The sequence below is a fragment of the Heloderma suspectum genome, chromosome 3 (assembly GCF_057233095.1).
Source record: "Heloderma suspectum isolate Gila_16-S chromosome 3, 16-S_ref, whole genome shotgun sequence".
NCBI classification, from domain to species: Eukaryota; Metazoa; Chordata; class Lepidosauria; order Squamata; family Helodermatidae; genus Heloderma; species Heloderma suspectum.
Window position 1 is genome coordinate 299082192 of NC_139460.1, and position 17650 is coordinate 299099841.

At 43.1% G+C, this 17650-nt stretch overlaps 1 protein-coding gene across 1 annotated transcript; it reads left to right on the plus strand.

Moving 5' to 3' along the window:
- Positions 1-227: 227 nt before the first annotated feature.
- C3H3orf80 (chromosome 3 C3orf80 homolog) lies at positions 228-5361 on the plus strand. The gene has a single exon (XM_084842052.1). It carries the CDS (start codon positions 253-255, stop codon positions 910-912), a length of 660 nt encoding a protein of 219 aa, XP_084698178.1. The 5' UTR covers positions 228-252; the 3' UTR covers positions 913-5361.
- The last annotated feature ends 12289 nt before the right edge of the window (positions 5362-17650 follow it).

The following is a 17650-nucleotide window of genomic DNA, read 5'->3' on the forward strand; positions in this document are numbered from 1 at the left end:
GCGAGGCACCCCGGAGCTGCCAGGCCAGCGGGCTAAAGGCAACCCGGCTGGAGGAGGGACGTCTCCCTTTTGCAGCCTGCAGGACTTGAACGCGCAAAACGCGAGTTTGCGAAGAGCCCTGAGTGAGCCGGACCGGGGTGGGGGTGGGGGGGGCGCACGGGAACCAGCGCCTCTGGGCGATGGTGGGAAGCCAGGGAGCTCCTCGCGCTGCCCTCCCCTCTGCGAAGTAGGGGCCCGGGGCGGGGGAGGACGATGGCGCCCGGTCTCCCGCCGGGGCTGCTGGCGCTGGCGCTGGCGTCGCTGTGGGCGCCCCCCTGCCAGGGGCACTGCGGCCAGCTGAAGTGCGCCGAGCAGGAGAGCTGCTGCAGCTACGGCAACGGCACTCACGCGGAGACCAAGTGCTGCGCGCTGCCCTTCCACACCTTCCTGGACAACGTGGGCTGGTTCGTGCGGAAGCTCTCCGGGCTCCTCATCCTGCTGGTACTGTTCGCAGTCGGCTACTTTCTGCAGCGCATCATCTGCCCCAGCCCGCGCAGGCACAACCGCCGGCGGCAGCGGCGGCGGCAGCGCGGCCAAGAGGCGGGGGAGGCGGAGGCAGACGACGACGAGGCGGATCTGGACTCGGCCGCCCGCGGCACCCCGCTCGCCGGGACGGCCGCCACCTCGCAGGACTCGCTCCTGGACAGCAGGAGCCGCGAGCTGCCGCCCCCGCCGCCCCCTCCCCCGCTGCACCTCGCCTCGCCCGTCTTCTTGCAGCTGCCCAGCTACGAGGAGGTGAAGTACCTGCCCACGTACGAGGAATCCATGCGGCCCCAAGCGCCCGCCGTCCTGCCCGTCACCAGCCTGGCCACGGCGGCGGGCAGAGGCCTATTGGCAGCGGAGCCGGACTGCTGGGCAGGACCTGGCAGCTGAAGGAGACCCCTTCCCCAATCCCGTTCTTTTCCGATCCCCCTGGACTGGAGTTCATGGTGACCCGAAGCAGAAGGAGTTGCGAGGCAGCCCACGTGGCCGGCGATCGTAGCCCGGACGGAGTCGCCCCTTGCCATCGCGATCTTGAAGGACTGGGGGGGGGGGGGAGGCGTGGAAGGGAAGGAGGGAGAGGGAGTGGGGGCGACCCGAGGGGCTTCTTCGGCCCTCCACTTCTTTGCGAGATTGCACACCCGGGAAGCTGAAGTGTAGCAGCCAGTCGAGGAAGGGGCGCGATTTGTCCTGGCCTCCCTCCGCCTACCGAACAGCACCGTCGGCCTTTCACGTCTGAGATGTCTGGTGATGATTGTGTGTATATATAATCATAATACATCTTTAAGTGCCTAGTTTAAATTTATGGCGTGCGCTAAAGCTGGACTCATTGGGAACGAGGAGCGAGAAACCTTGGACTGAGATTTCCCACGGCCATTTCTGTCTCGCGGCGGGGACGCATTCTGTTGAATTCACTCAGGCTCCCTGTAGATTAAATGTCTGGAAGGGATCAGTTGCGATTCATTTGCGACAAACCCGAGTCAAGTTGGTTTAAATGATTTCTGCTTTGCTACGGAAAGTTGCTTTTAAAAACAACACACACCAACAGCTCATTTATGTCCTGGCAAACGGTCAAGTTGGAGGATGAGGTGGGGGAATCGGGAGAAAGACATGGAACCTGTATTTGGGGTCCTTGGATTAATTTTTTTGTTGGTTGGGTTTTTTAAAAAAAGTATGAGATTATTACATTCTGAAAGATTTGGGGGCAGTTTTGGTGTGTGTTGGGAAATTCATTGAAAACTTTTTAAAATAAAGAAATAGAAGCAGCCGTTCATCCTTCCACCGATTGCTATAATTAAAGTGACAAATACGGTCTTTCTAAAAATTTAGATTTTGTTTTTAGTGTTAGCCCTCATTGAAAACTAGTGGTGTCCTACCCCATCTCTATATAAAGTACACAGGAAGGTAGTCTTGCTGCAGGAATACAACAAGCAAACTGCTTAAAAGAACAGCTACCATCACCTAGTTGGAGAGGTGAGTGCTAGAAAGAGGGAATGTCCAAATTCCAAAGGAATATAGGCTGGGCTGCTACCACTTCTGTAGAGTCAAGGCTGTCTAAAGCATCCCGCCTGGCCTTTGGACCAGTGCATTTCTGTCTTTTTAATAACAGACGGATTACAGATTAGAGTGGTACAGTTACATACAGACTAATCTAATTGTCTGCGTAACACCTCCCCCACACCATATTAGAAACGGCAGATGAGGATTTTTAAAAAAATCATGCCCAGCAACATCCTTTTCTGTCTCATCCCCCCCTCGCCACCTATTTTTGGTTTGTTCGGGGTGGGGGTGTTGGGGGTGGGGGTGGCTGATAAAGAGTTCTGATGAATTCAAAAGTTGCTCGCTTTGTTATCTTTTAGTTGGTCCCAATAAAGGGATTCCTTGGCTACTGTCTACAGAACTAATGTAGCATATAGTGGTTCATCCTCGCTTCAGATGTCACCCTAGCTTTGAATGCACCAGGAGGCCTTAGCAGAGCCATGATTATCTCAGTCTTAGCCCTCAAAATGCAATATGGCGATAATGGTACCTTACAAAGCTGTTGCAAGCATTGCCGAGATAATGTTTGTCAATCACTTCAAACATTTGAAATGCACTTACACAACTGCAAAATGTTATGATCAGATAAGTGACCTTGAGCCATTTGCTCCCCCCAACCTGTGTTTCAGTGGTAGAGCTGATTGACTCAACTGTTGGGTGTGGCTGCCACTAGAAATTGCAGTACATTCTGGCTCCCAGTCTGGGGGCTGAGAATTATGCGATGCTGCAGATGCTGCATGCCTCCATTTTGGATAATGGATTGTGCTGTGCTAAATATTAAACCTTGCTTGTGGTGGCTGGGCATGCATGGGTAGAGGCAAGGACCTAGCATTTGCAGCAGTTTCAAGCAGCACCAGAGATCCCACTGGTCATCAGGAGTCAGCCCCTTAAAACAGTTCCAGATACATATGTTGAACTTCCTTCTGATTCAATATGCTGATAGTTGTACTCATTAGGCTGCAACACTTAAGCCTAATGAGTGCCTTAAGAGTAAGTCTGATTCAACTTCAAAGTGTGACTTCTTTCCAGGTAAACATGCATTGGATCGGCCAGTCATAGCAGTTGGCACCACCATGCAACATGATCAAGCAAATGCTGCAACCCATGTTGCTAGTGACACCTGCAAGGCGATGGGGCACAGCACCCAGGGGTTTTGTTGTTTTACTTATAGCACACCAGAACATCTGGTGCAGTGCATTTTGGGAAAATAATGATATGGGTACAACCACAGCCTCCAAAGGGAATGTCCATCCAGTTGTCCAGGTAGGAGGCGGTCCAGGACTGCACCTTGCTGAGGTGCTCCCAAACCCTGGAGCTGGCCCTGAATCTCAAATTGCAAATGGATACATGATCATGGCTACCCTAGGTCATGGGTCCATGGGCTTGCTTGTTTGTTTTTGGATAGTGTCTCATTGAATTGTTTTTATTAAGTGCTTAACTACAACCTTCAGTGCATATACATTTCACAAAAAATAGCATAGGGTGGCAGGGGCAGATGAGGGTGCTTAACCCTTTTGCTGTTCACCAATTCAAATCGCTCTGTCTGTAGTAAAGCAGCTGTTGCACAGCAAATGATGAATTGTGGATTGTTGTCCTGTTAACCTTGAGACATTTTTGTTTGGCATTTCAGTCACGTTCTAACCTAACATATCCGTGGGATGGTATTTGGAATTTTTTCTGTGGGTGCATACATACTCCTCAAATCAATACACTGAATATTGACTGGTTTCCAGTTTTGCATTGTTTGGCCCACAGCTCCACCAGCTTTGTGGCCACCAAAAAAAGATTCCATCACATAAAATTACAAAGGATTCTACGTCATATTCTGGGCACACTTTGAACTTGTAGGGGATGCTCAGCATACTAAATAAAGTGCAAATGTTGCGGCTCTTGTGCTTCTGTTGGTCAGGCATAAACTCAGCTCAGTATAAATTCAGAGGGTTTCTAAAATATGAACCAAAATCTTTTACACCATTGTGTTAATCCTAAGCCATTGAAGGACTGAAAGGTAATAAGCAGCACTTTGAATTGTGCCCCCAAATCGAACGAGAAGTGAGGTAAGCTGACGTAATACAGATGTCATATGCTCACAAGAGTTAGCTGCAGTCCAAACCTTAGCAGTTGTATTCTGGACCAACCAAAATATGAACTTAGAATTGCATTAAAATGAAAGCAGCAATTAAACAATGTTTTTAAAAAGGCAGAGACAGTCTGCCTTTTAAAGCAGGTGGAATGTGGATGGGCAAAACCAACAAGTAACTCAGAATCACAAGTGGAAGTAAGTTTGTCTTGTCACTTGCAGTGGGAAGGTGGGGGAAGCCAGGCTTGCCCCACTTGAGAAACCAACCGTGCAGGTTCCTGTTTTTTGGTAGTCTGTACAAGCCCTTTGCCCATGCCCCTCTACTTGGTATACTCGACCCATTTAAGGTAGGTAGTCATGTATGCTTTCTGTGCATATTTATGCTTTCCTTGTTCCCCTGTATCCTGAGCGTGGTACTGCAGTTGCTTCAAACAATATTCTTACCATTAAGCAAGAGTAGAGAAGTGTACTGAAGAACAAGGCAATGGATAACAGGGTTTGGTTTTTTTTCTTCAAATGATCTTTAGTATGTACATTATATGTAAACAGGCAAGGAATTCAGACAGGAGGCAACTGACAGACATTTGTCTAGGATGAATGATTGTCTAAGAGTGCCTCTGACCAATTCCCAGATGTTTTCATTGTGGCTAACATCCCATCAGATGTTCGTTACAAATGCCTTAAATCAGCATGGACACAGTGTAGAAAGAAAAAGCCAGTGCTGGCAATCTATAGCTTTCAGTAATTCAGTAAAAGTTAGTCCTCTGGCATTAGGAGTTTGCTTTGAGGCTTCTTATTTATCTTAAAGCCAGAAATAGTACTTGAAAAAGTGACAATCACAGAATTAAGCTTTCACTTTGTGTCTTAAAGATTTCTTTTGTCTCTCTAAAGGTGGAAACAGTCATAACATTTGAAGAAGTGGTTGATAATGTTGTCAGACTCTTCCAAACAAATGTACACATTTCTGTCCTGTGTTTCTGACATAAGGGGTGTGTGTGAAAAGATTTTGCTAGTTTTCAGCATAGTTCCATTTGCAGCTAGTAGTGGTGGGCACCTATTGGTCAGTGCCTGTGTCATCACCAATACAAATATGCACAATCACTAGAGCAGTATGGCAACTGCTTTTAAAATGTTTGTAAATGTTTTTTGGAAGGTGAAAGATAAATGTATATAAGTATAAATGAATATGTGCAGTGTTAATTAAAAGAACAGAAGCATGCCTGGTGCATAAGAGATGGATCTGACATATTTTCTTTCTACTGGAAGCAACTCGCTAATCCAGCATCTTACTTAACAAGTGGTGAAGCTGGATTCACGCTGTAGCTGAAGAACCTGCTGTTTGACTGCCCTCAAAATGTTACCTCTGTGTTCTCCTTAATGTTTGTTCAGAGTGAATCTACTTAATAGTTAATGAGTATTTGGGGGAAGATTATAAAAGGCCCTTAGTTGCCATTCCATCTGCTGTAGGGATGTCTCCCCACCCCCAAGTAACCTTTTCAGGTATCACTTTTGGCTTGTGGTTTGTTGTTGGTGTAGCAATATACTATCATAATCTTGAGCAGCAGCTCTACTTTCTTTGTACTAATTATTGAACTTATTAGGGGAGAGTGTTTTAGAAGAACTATACGCTTTGAAAGTGAAGATCTATAGCATCTGAAACAAATTATAATGGACTGGCAAAAAACAACAACAGAAGAAACCTGAAATGGGCTCCATTATTGTTTCATTACTCACTTTCCTGCAATTAAAATGCATCAACAGTAGAGCCAGTTACTCTTCGCAAACAGCATCCTCTTCTAATCATAAATGGAAACGTGAGGATGCAAAACAGAAAAAGAACACCACCATCCCTAACCTTGTTGTTCCTTTTCTTTAAAAAGTTGTAGATCCAAATAGTGAAATGGTCAACAGTACTTGGTTAAGATGCTGCCTTCTTGAACATGCATTTAGGACAAAATTCAATTGACCAAAGAAAACACAGGGTCACCAGCTCCCAATTTGGCCTCCTGGTGCTAATGTGGGACTTAGGGGAGCATTCACAGAAGTGAATTGTCAGCAGGCAGGAGGGGGTTCTTAACCCTTTCATCACTTGCCAGTTCTTCCCTGCAGCGCCCCTACCCCACCAGTTAGGCTCCAAAACTGAAAAAGAGCTAAACTGCAGGGTGGTTGTGGTGATGTGCAGGAAATAGCTGGCTGGTGCAGGAAGAGTTAAGTACTCCTCCCACCCACCAATCCCCTCCCTTTAAGTGTCCTCCCCCCATTTCCCATTGTCTTGGCAAAGATGATGTTGTGACCGCACATTTGCTGAGATAACATCCAGGTTTGATTCCTTAGGAGAATTTATTCAAGTTTTAGGAGAAAGCTTTATTAATACACAATGACAGGACAGCCCCTCATAAGATTGTAGGCCTTGAAACATTTTGCTGATCTGATCTGCATTCAAAACAGCTGGTACGTAAGTATTCCAATCTGAAAAGGGGCTCATTTCTCCTCTGCAACTTTTCATTAATTTTTAAAAAATCCCTAACTGAAGAATCCCTCTTTTCAGCAATGAAAAGCATGTGTTAGTCACTTTGGTCTTGCTCTTCCCTTTGTTAACTTTTATAGTGGTAGCTGTTGGCCTAATGATAAACATTTTTTGACAAGCTGAATTGGAGTACATTGTGTAATTAACTTGAGTGCCTACAGCACAGTCACTCTGGCTGAATTTCTGGCAGTGTTTCAGAAGCTGTCTGCCTTGGTTTTGAGGCTTGAACTCTTACCATCAGCACACCATGTGCATGAAATACAGGTTTAAAGCTTTGGCCATCTCTTTGCTTCAGGAGGTTCTTGTTGCTCAGTTTTGAGAGACATTGCCTTATCCCACTCATTCTCACAAGGCCATTTGCAGGCTCAAATTACTACCAAAGATCCGGGCTGGTATTGTTGAGTCTGCATGAGAAATTCAGCTTCTCTTACCTCTCTGTTGTTCAGTCGTTAAGTCGTGTCCGACTCTTTGTGACCCCATGGAACATAGCACACCAGGCCTTCCCGTCCTCCGCTCTCTCCCGGAGTGTGCTCAAGTTCATATTCATTGCATTGGTGATGCTATCTAGCCATCTCATCCTCTGCTGTCCCCTTCTCCTTTTGCCTTCAATCTTTCCCAGCATCAGGGTCTTTTCCAGGGAGTTTTCTCTTTGCATTAGGTGGCCAAAATATCTGAGCTTCAGCTTCAGTATCTGTCCTTCCAATGAGCAGTCAGGGTTGATTTCTTTTAGGATTTGACCTCCTTGCAGTCCAGGGGAGTGCAGCACTTTAACAGCATTATCTTTTAGGATTTTAAATAGCTCAGCTGGAATACTGTCATCTCTGCTAGCTTTGTTGTTAGTAATGCTTCCTAAGGCCCACTTGACTTCACTCTCGAGGATGTCCGGCTCAAGTTCAGTGACCGCACTATCATGGCTATCAGGGACATTCAGATCTTTCCTGTATAGTTCTTCTGTGTATTCTTTCCACCTCTTCTTAATCTCATCTGCTTCTGTTAGGTCCCTGCCTCCTTTGTCCTTTATCAGGCCCATCTTTGCACGAAACATTCCCTTGAGATCTCTGATTTTCTTGAAAAAATCTCTAATCTTTCCCATTCTATTGTTTTCCTCTGTTTCTTTGCATTGTTCATTTAAGAAGCCCTTCTTGTTTCTCCTTGCTATTCTCTGGAAATCTGCATTCAGTTGGATATATCTTCCCCTTTTTCCCTTGCTTTTCGCTTCCCTTCTTTCCTCAGCTACTTGTAAAGCCTCATCAGACAGCCACTTGGCTTTCTTGCATTTCTTTTTCTTTGGGATGGATTGAGTTGCTGCCTCCTGAACAAAGTTACAGACCTCTGTACATAGTTCCTCAGGCACTCTGTCTATCAGGTCTAATCCCTTAAAATCTATTCCTCACCTCCACTGTATATTCATAAGGGATATGATTTAGGTCATACCTGAATGGTTTAGTGGTTTTCCCTACGTTCTTCAATTTAAGCCGAAATTTTGCGATAAGAAGCTCATGATCTGAGCCACAGTCAGCTCCAGGTCTTGTTTTTACTGACTGTATAGAGCTTCTCCATCTTTGGCTGCAAAGTACATAATCAATCTGATTTCCATATTGACCATCTGGTGATGTCCATGTGTAGAGTCACCTCTTGTGCTGTTGGAAAAGAGTGTTTGCTATGATCAGCCTGTTCTCTTGGCAAAACTCTATTAGCCTTTGTCCTGCTTCATTTTGTACACCAAGGCCATGCTTGCCTGTTATCCCAGTGATTTCTTGACTTCCTACTTTGGCATTCCAATCTCCTATGATGAAAAGGACATCTTTTTTGGGTGTTAGTTCTTGAAGGTGTTGTAGGTCTTCATAGAACCGATCAACCTCAGCTTCTTCGGCCTCAGTGGTTGGGGCATAGACTTGAATTACTGTGATGTTGAATGGTTTGCCTTGGATTTGTACTGAGATCATTCTATTGTTTTTGAAATTGTACCCTAGTACTGCTTTTCCCAACCTTTTATTGACTATGAGTGCTACTCCATGTCTTCTAAGGGATTCTTGCCCACAGTAGTAGATACGATGGTCACCTGAATTAAATTCACCCATGCTTGTCCATTTTAGTTTGCTGATTCCCAAGATGTCGATGTTCAATCTTGCCATCTCATGTTTGACCACCTCCAGCTTTGTTGTTGTTCAGTCCTTAAGTCGTGTCCGACTCTTCATGACCCCATGGACCATAGCACGCCAGGCCTTCCTGTCCTCCACTCTCTCCCGGAGTGTGCTCAAGTTCATATTCATTGCATCAGTGATGCTATCTAGCCATCTCATCCTCTGCCGTCCCCTTCTCCTTTTGCCTTCAATCTTTCCCAGCATCAGGGTCTTTTCCAGGGAGTTTTCTCTTCGCATTAGGTGGCCAAAATATTAGAGCTTCAGTTTCAGTATCTGTCCTTCCAATGAGCAGTCAGGGTTGATTTCCTTCAGGGTGGACTGATTTGACCTCCTTGCAGTCCAGGGGAATCGTAAGAGTCTTCTCCAGCACCACAGTTCGAACCTCCAGCTTACCTTGATTCATTGATCTTACATTCCAGGTTCCTAAACAATATTGTTCTTTACAGCATCGGATTTTCTTTTCACCACCAGACGCATCCACAGCTGAGTGTCCTTTTGGCTTTGGCCCAGCCGCTTCCCTCTTTCTGGCGCTACTTGGAAATTCCCTCTGCTCTTCCTCAGTAGTATATTGGACACCTTCCGACCTGAGGGGCTCATCTTCCAGCATCATATCTTTTAGCCTTGTGATACGTTCCATGTGGTTTTCTTGGCAGGAATACTGGAATGGGTTGCCATTTCCTTCTCCAGTGTACCATATTTTGTCAGAACTCTCTGCCATGACTCTTCTAATCCTATAGCACATAGACCCTCTTGCTCTGTCTGGCCTCCCATATCCATCTTGCTTTGTTGGCATGCTCCTATCCCTTTGGATATCTGTGTCCCCACCTCCCATCCACCTGCTCTCCGGATGCCTAGATTTTACATTTCCTCCATATCTTTTCTATCCCTTTGTTGCCATCCCCTTACATTCCTCAGTCTCCAAGCCGACCTGCCCTCACTGCCATCAATTACACAATTCCAACCTATACATTTCTATCCACTTCTTCAGACTCTTCTCTCAGCCTCCATTGTTTCTCTGCTTGTTCCTTTTTTAAGGCTCCCTCTTTCTCATGGCTGTTTCCTGCAACTTTTCTTTCTACCCCCCTCAAATCAGTAAAATGAAGGACTTCTGGCTCCCCAGCCCTAGATATCTGAGCAGCTCAGCAAGGACTTAATGACTTGCAGACAGACCTCTGAGGGCTGGGGAAGAAGGCTCTTCTTTTCAATCTGTACTGAAAAGGATAAGATCAGAGGAAAGGGGAAGTATCAACTGGGGAACAAGCAGGCATCTCTTTGGGGCCCAAAATTCCTCTTAAGGTTCTACTCGCACATCACTATACTGCTAAAGCAGACCTGTGAACTATCCAATTTAGGAAGGAATTGTTAAGTTTGATCCCCATACATTTGATTTTTAGCATACATGAGCCAGTGTGGTGTAGTGGCTAAGTGTTGGACTGGGAGCCTGGAGATCCAGGTTCTAATCCCCACTCAGCCATGGAAGCTCACTGGGTAACTTTGGACAGTCACAGACTGTCAGCACAACCTACCTCACAGGGTTGTTGTTGTGAGGATAAATGGAGACAAGGATTATGTACACTGCCTTGAGTTCCTTGGAGGAAAAAAGGCAGGATATAAATGAATGAATGAATGAATAAATAAATAAATAAATAAATAAAACGTTTATGAATACAGTCCACATGAATTCAAATACAAATCTATCCTATTTTTGTCTTTACTGTAATTGTAGTGTAGTGAATGACCTCAACAATAGGTATCATATACATGTACCTGGGAGTAAAGACCATTGAATGCAACAGACCTTTTTTTTAATAGACATGTATATGATTGTGCTGTAAATCTCCCTCTTCTATGCTGACAAATAGGCCTGATACTTAAATAATTTAAAAAACCCATTTTCTGAATGGGAGTGAATGTTTGAAAAAATAAATAGAATCAGGCTTCCAAAGCTGATCTGAAGCGTGTGTATACTGTACAGAGCAGTTACTTTAATTATTGGCTTTATACATAAAATACATCCTGTATCAGAGTAGCAAACAGTACTGACAGATAATTTGTCTGGAGTGAGTGAGGATGTAAAATGCCATAGAAGTCTCGTGCATATTATTAAGGAGTTTTCCAGCAAAGCATGCAATTCATTAATCTGTCATGTCAGTGCTGAGGATAAAAGTAATGCTGATAGGCTAATGGGCAAATTAATCTTTACAACAAATGTAAGCATCAATTATGATCACACAGATTCCTGCCAACCAACAACGGAAAATCACAATCAGGTAAATTTACGTTTCTTGCTCTGACCTAGAACTTTTTGATCAAGAAGTCCCATCTCTCTATGCTGAAATAAGGCCAATCAAACTAGGGCATGGCTGCAATCATACTTCCAATGATGGAATTTTGCTTTTAGTGGGAATTTGCTTCCACAGAATGCTCATTCATTCATTCATTCATTTATTTTTAAGAGAAAAAAGCTAGATGTTATTGGCCATAAAGAAACTGGAAAAGGGGAGGATTTCAGGCTTCAGCATGAGGCAGAAGAGATTTCAATCAGGTGGGTAAAATTCACAGCACTATTCAAAGGCTTGCTCTTCCAACATACTCAAAATTAAAATCCACAAAAGGTGTTGTGTACTAGCAAGAAATAAGTGCTCCTGAGGAATAACCATACAGAGCCCAAAATACAGGCATGCGGGAATACAGGCATATTGTCTTGCCTTCTCTAAATCGCACCAGAGTATATAGGATTGACCCCTCTTTCTGCTTTATTTTGTGGGGCACACTCTACGAAAGAGCCACTGGCAATATTACATTACTTCTAGTGTTGTGCTGAAAAGATCTCCCAACATTTGTTTCAACCTTTCTTATTCAATTTGATAGAAAATAAATTGCTTTCAAAAAGAAACTCAAAGGAGAAGACAATTTTGGAGAAATTCTCATGGGTTGGGTTTGGATTTCTTGGGAGGTGGCCGAGGAGTGTGCTCAACTGTCTTTTTCATTACACAATCATCTCTCTGGCAGCTTCCCACACTTCAATTAAAGCCCACGGGAAGACATCATGAGGTAATTCTTCCCATAGGGCTTTTTCAGTTCAGGAAGCGCAGGCAGCCTAAGAAGCTGCAGAGTAATGAAGAGATGTGTAATATAAAGAAACACACACAGCACCTTTGCCCACCTTGAAGTGATTAGGTAAGCTCAAAAATATCACAAAAAATGAATTATAAAACACCCTGAGAATGAGGCAAAACAATGGAAGCCTCTTTCATGGGGGAAGAAAACTTTCAGGAAATTGGAGGACAGGTTTTGGCTCAGCACTAGCTCCATCTCATTCCTGGAGCTAGGCACAACACTGCCCTCCTCACACCTGCATTGTGATGGATGCAAAATAGGGGCCAGACTGCCAATATGGTTGATGCTGTTGCTACTTGCAGTGGCAGCACAACCCCGCCCCCCCAAACCCTTAGGAAAAAAAGAAAGCTGTATTACAGCCCCTGCCAATGTAAAGCCCTGCCTGTGAGAAACAGGGAAATTTCTCTTCCCCATGGAGAAATTTAGTGAAATTCCCCTTTCCCTGCCTACAAATAGGGTGAATTTTGAGAGGCCATTTGTGCACAGCATTAATTCCTTCCATCTAAGTTAAGGAGAGGAATAATATTAGAACGGCAGAGGTTGGACATGATGGCCATTCAACCTATTCCAAGTTGTTTCTATACACCAGGGGTGGTAAACCTCTTTTAGCCTGAGGACCGAATCGATTTGGAAGCTCCTGGGGTCATATTGCAGTGGTGGGTGGGGATGAAGGAAAAAGGGGTGGGGCCAAAACTACCAGCATATTTTAGCTTAAAGATCATACTGCTAGTAACTAAGCATTTCAACCTTTTAGAATGAGGAAAAAACTGCACAAAAGCCAGAAACCACCAAACGATCAGTGGTTGGGGAGGAAGGGGCTGGGGCATCTGGGGAACCCTGGAAGGTCAGATTGGGACCACAGGAGGGCCAGATTTGGTCTGAGGTTCTGTACCCCTACTATACTCCATGGCAACCATTCAGAGCATACTGCAAATTCCTATAAACAGGTTTTCAACTTCACTTCCATTTTTCAGATATGCAGGAGAAATACAACCAAATTGCCCTAATATTCCTGTCTAGTCAATTAAGTGGAGCATTATGGAGAGTTAAGACAAAGAAATAGATGTTACTGCAATCAGTACAGATGACTTAACTATATTTCCAATAAGACTTCTGAAAATAGCTACAGTGCCTACTCTCTGCAGCTCTTTTACTTCTTCACACAAGATACAATTAACTTACAGCCTGAGAGTCATATTCTACTCAGAAGTAGTCCACTGAGTTCAATATGATGAACTAGATGTGGTGATGGCCATTAACACAGATGACTTTAAAACTGGTTAGAGTTTAATCATTAGAGAAATGTCTTCATCTATCAGTGGTTTTAAGCTATGGTAGCTAAAAAAGGGGAGGCTCTATGTTAAGAGTCAGTATATTTCATTACCAAATGCTAGAAATGAACAGAGGATGACTATCACCTTTATTCTGTACTTATGAGCTTCCCAAGAGCATCTGGTTTGTTACTGTCAGAGAAAGAGAGAGAGAGAGAGAGAGAGAGCGAGCATAGAACTGGATAGACTTTTGGTCTGACCCAGGAAGGCCTGCCTTCTGAGCATTTTTAAGATGAGGATCCAAGTGCACTTTATTTGCCCACAAAATCTTCATATGAAAGAAAGGGAAGCCCATTATTCCTGCTTATCTCGAATTTTGATTTAAAAAAGGTACATTTATTAAATATAAATGAGAGACAAAGCCCAAATTACTTCAGGACTGCAAATTATATTATGGGAATCATTTAACATTGCTGTGAGGGAGGCCAAAGCAAATATGCCAGGATCCTATTACTTTCAGATTTGCCTTATGCTTTGAAAAAGCATTTAAGTTGGCATTATTCCCATTTGAAACCAGGCCTGGAGTGTTTTAGTGCTTTAAAAACCTTACTGGGGTCTGTAATGGCTTGGCATATCCTTGAGGCGCTTGTCAGTGGGACATAAGTTTTCAGTTCAGATTTTGCTTCTTTGGGACTTAAAAAAAACGTAAGCACTGCATGTTTGTATAGCTTATCTTTAATTACTGTATTTCTCTATTATCAGTTACAAATAATTTACATTTGCTTTGTCCAGTAATATCAAAGATGAAAAATCTCAGAAGAAATTCAAGGATAATTGTATCTCAAAGCTGTGAATGTCAGCTGAGGTAAAAAGAAAAGAGGTGATGGTTCTTAGTGCAGGCAAAATGTACAAAACATACAAAACACATAAGCCCTGCATATCTAAAACCTGGGTACAAATGTCTGATGGGAATTATTTAGTCCCTCCTAGAAACTATTTTTTTTCTCTTTAAGTGCTGGGATGCTGAGGATTCTTTCATCAACTCAACATACAGAATTTCAGTTGTGCAACAACTGATCGGATGCAATAAAATTTGAAGTAAAAACTCAGGTATCATTTGATCACTTTTATATATTAGTTTGTTGGTGCAGCTATGGTGAGAACTCTCATGATGTCTGTACAGATGTAACACTACCAACTAATTAACTGTGATAAATCAATGAGGAAAGGGGAGATGGTTTGCTCCATCTTGTCATTCTCCTTTTTGCAGTATGAATATCCTTCACTAGTTTAACCCCAGGCAATTGTTACATTGGCGCTGATGTCAAGCCTGGTTGGAACTAACCACAGTTCCTGATTGACTCAGGATCTGAAACTATAGTTTGAACATTGTTTTAGATCCTTTATATTAAGCAGAAGCCCTTATTAGCCCCTAATGGAAGTTAACATCAGTACTGATATAGGGTTTAACTATGGTTAGGGCCAGCACAGTGGATTTGCACTCCAAAAGGCATGTGGGGATGAAATAATGTGATCCCACAGGCTGCTCCTGCTTAGCTGCCTCTAGTGTCCTATGAACAGTTTTGACCCACTCATATAGTCCTTTGAAAAGAAGCCCATTATTGTCAATGGAATTTCAAATGCAAGGGCAGTTTTGCTTGCTTGTCTCCTCCAGCAAGCTGTTTTTCTTCTTTCCATGTGAACATGGTGAGCGCTGTATGTTTCCACTCCTTCCTGATGCCTGTCATCAGAGGTAGATGTTTTATTTTAAAATAAGAAATCTAACAGGCTCTATGCAAAATGCCATGTATATGAAAATAGTAAGCTACTTTATATCAGGTCAGATTATTTGTCCATCTAGCCTAGTATTGTCTACTCTAATTGGCAGCAGCTCTTCAGGGTCTCAGGCAGGGGTCTTTCATATTAGTGGTTACTAACTCTTTAACAGAAGATGCCAGGGATTTAATCTGGGACTTTCCATAGAATGCAAAGCTCTACCATTGAGCCAATGCACACTAAAGTACAAAAGGTGAATGATTCTGTATATTCTAAATATAACAAACGGTAACAAAATATAGATGTTTTAAAAAGCACAGTTTCCAACCCAAATTATGAGATATAGATCACAGTACTGAAGATTATAAACTGGACAGAATTGAGAATTGCAGGTTGTTGCCACACATTTTTGTTCATACAGACATTCAACTTGCATGTATGCACATGTAACAACCAATGCAGGTCTAGGGGGGGCTTTAACCAGAGGTATGGTGTGCTGTGCACACCATGTATTTATGCACTCTGCTCTTACAAATGGGGAATAACTATTTTTAACTTGGGGAAATTAACTCAAACACTTGTTAAAGTAAACAAAAAAAACCCCAGACTTTATTTTTAGACATTTTTGTTGACAAAACACACATGAACATTCAATGGCTTGGTTAATATACCTATCCACCTAGCACATGGACCATTATACTAGTTCTAATAGGCTTAATTAAGAGATAGAAAAAGACAATAATAGGGATATTAGCATTTGCCATAAGGACAGGGAAGGTGGCAGTATGGAAATGGCAGAGCAGGGGATTGGAAAGCTATGCAACTGACAGACCCACGGGGACAGAAATTGATAGATTTAGGAGAAAAGGAAAAGAAATAGAGCAGGAGCTGCTATAATTACCTAACTTCAGAGGGAAACCCAAAGGACTTCACTTCCTGATTGCAAAAGGGTAAGAAAAATGCTGTGGGTGGAGAGTACCCTCAGATTTCTCAGCTTTAGTTCAAAATTCAAAAATGGGGCATAAACCTCAAGATCCTTGATGGTTAACCCTTGGTTTAGTGGTGGGTGTGCTGCCGTTCTGTCCTGCTCGTCACCATTGTTTAACGCATGGGCTGTTGTGTTGTGTGAATCAGGTCATTTTTGTTTATATATTTAGAAGGAAAGACATCTAAAGAGCTCAGAGACTGGTCCCAGGATGGTTCAAAACGAAGGGAACAATAGTTTGGCTCTAATGACTGAATAGAAAACTCAAGGAGAATCCTTTCCCTTTTAATTAATTTATTTAGCTGATTATACGGAGTAGTATAGTGCAATATTCAAAACAAAAGGTGCTACCAATTCAACCTGACTGATCTTCCTGGCAGGCTGGGGTCACTTCAGGATTGGAGCACTTTTCCTGCTAAAGCTTTTGATTAGCCAGTTCAAAGATTCTTATGGATTAATTGCTTGGGTGGTGGCATGGCAATCAGGCAGCTTTTACACTTTTTTTCTTCTTTTAATCAAAGAAGAAGCAAGTATATTCTATGGTTCCTTTCCTCTGTGGTGGTTCAGAGCCTTAACAATGTTCCTGTCAGCTTTTCAGGCTGTGTCTTCTTGAACCAAAATGGATTCCTGAGTCAAAGTGTTAGGGTAATGCCAATTAAATATATGGTGCACAATACATGACAGAGCCAGCACATCTGAAGCGCCTCTGTAACCAGGTGTATGGTCTACAAACCTCTAATACAAATGCCGAAGATCAGTTTTGTCCCCAAATGGTAAATCTAGTAAGACTTTATAATTGCCTGTCCCATAAGAAATAAATTTTCTTCAATAACTGCTGCATGATATGGGTGGCTCTTTCAACATTAACAAGGAGACAGATTTTCCCCCTGAAAGCCACTGGTAAGATAAACCAGTTAAGGATGACAGAAATACAAAAAACACATCCTGATAATTTTTTCACATGGCTATAAGTCTCACATTTTTAAAGAAAATGTGTAATCTATAACACATCTATAACACATTTTCATTACATGATGCAAATGTCATGGAATTGTTATTGTGCTGAAGTGTGTCAATTCTGTGATTTTTTTCCATTCATCCCCTCAAAACATTAGATTTACTTATTATTTGGTAGACCGTCTCCATGTAAAGGTGACTCCTCTGCAATTAAATGGGTTAGATACCGTTGCTTGGTGAATAAATACATTAGCCTCCATGGCCAATTTGGAACTGTGGCTGGAATCCAAAAGGTACATTTAGTTTTAAAATGTTTCTCTTCTGCTTTCTACATTTCATTAGCAATATTCAGAAATGACACATTCCAGACTAAAAAGGATTCTGATTGTCTCTTGTGTGTAAATATCCTTAGTTCTTCCTACAACAACGATCATATGAGAAATGATTTTATCAAATCATCATTTCCCTGGGCAGTCACTAACAATGACGGGGTTCAGATGACATACTGTGGCTCAGGCATTCAGTATAAATGTGTGACAGGGCTCTTATGAATGAGCAGGCTAGCATGGTCCTCTAGATGCTGATGCATGGGTTGGTCATGCCCCTCAGTTGATGCGTGGATGGTTATAGTCCCATGTTTGTATGGATGTACACACATAGAGGCTAGGGTTATCTAGGGTTTCCATCCCCATGGAGGGAACTCTATGCATGTACATCCATGTGCATAGGCTC

What these genes read in the sequence shown, in the direction of transcription:
- C3H3orf80 (XM_084842052.1), top strand. Translation starts at nt 253, where the DNA reads ATGGCGCCCGGTCTCCCGCCGGGGCTGCTGGCGCTGGCGCTGGCGTCG.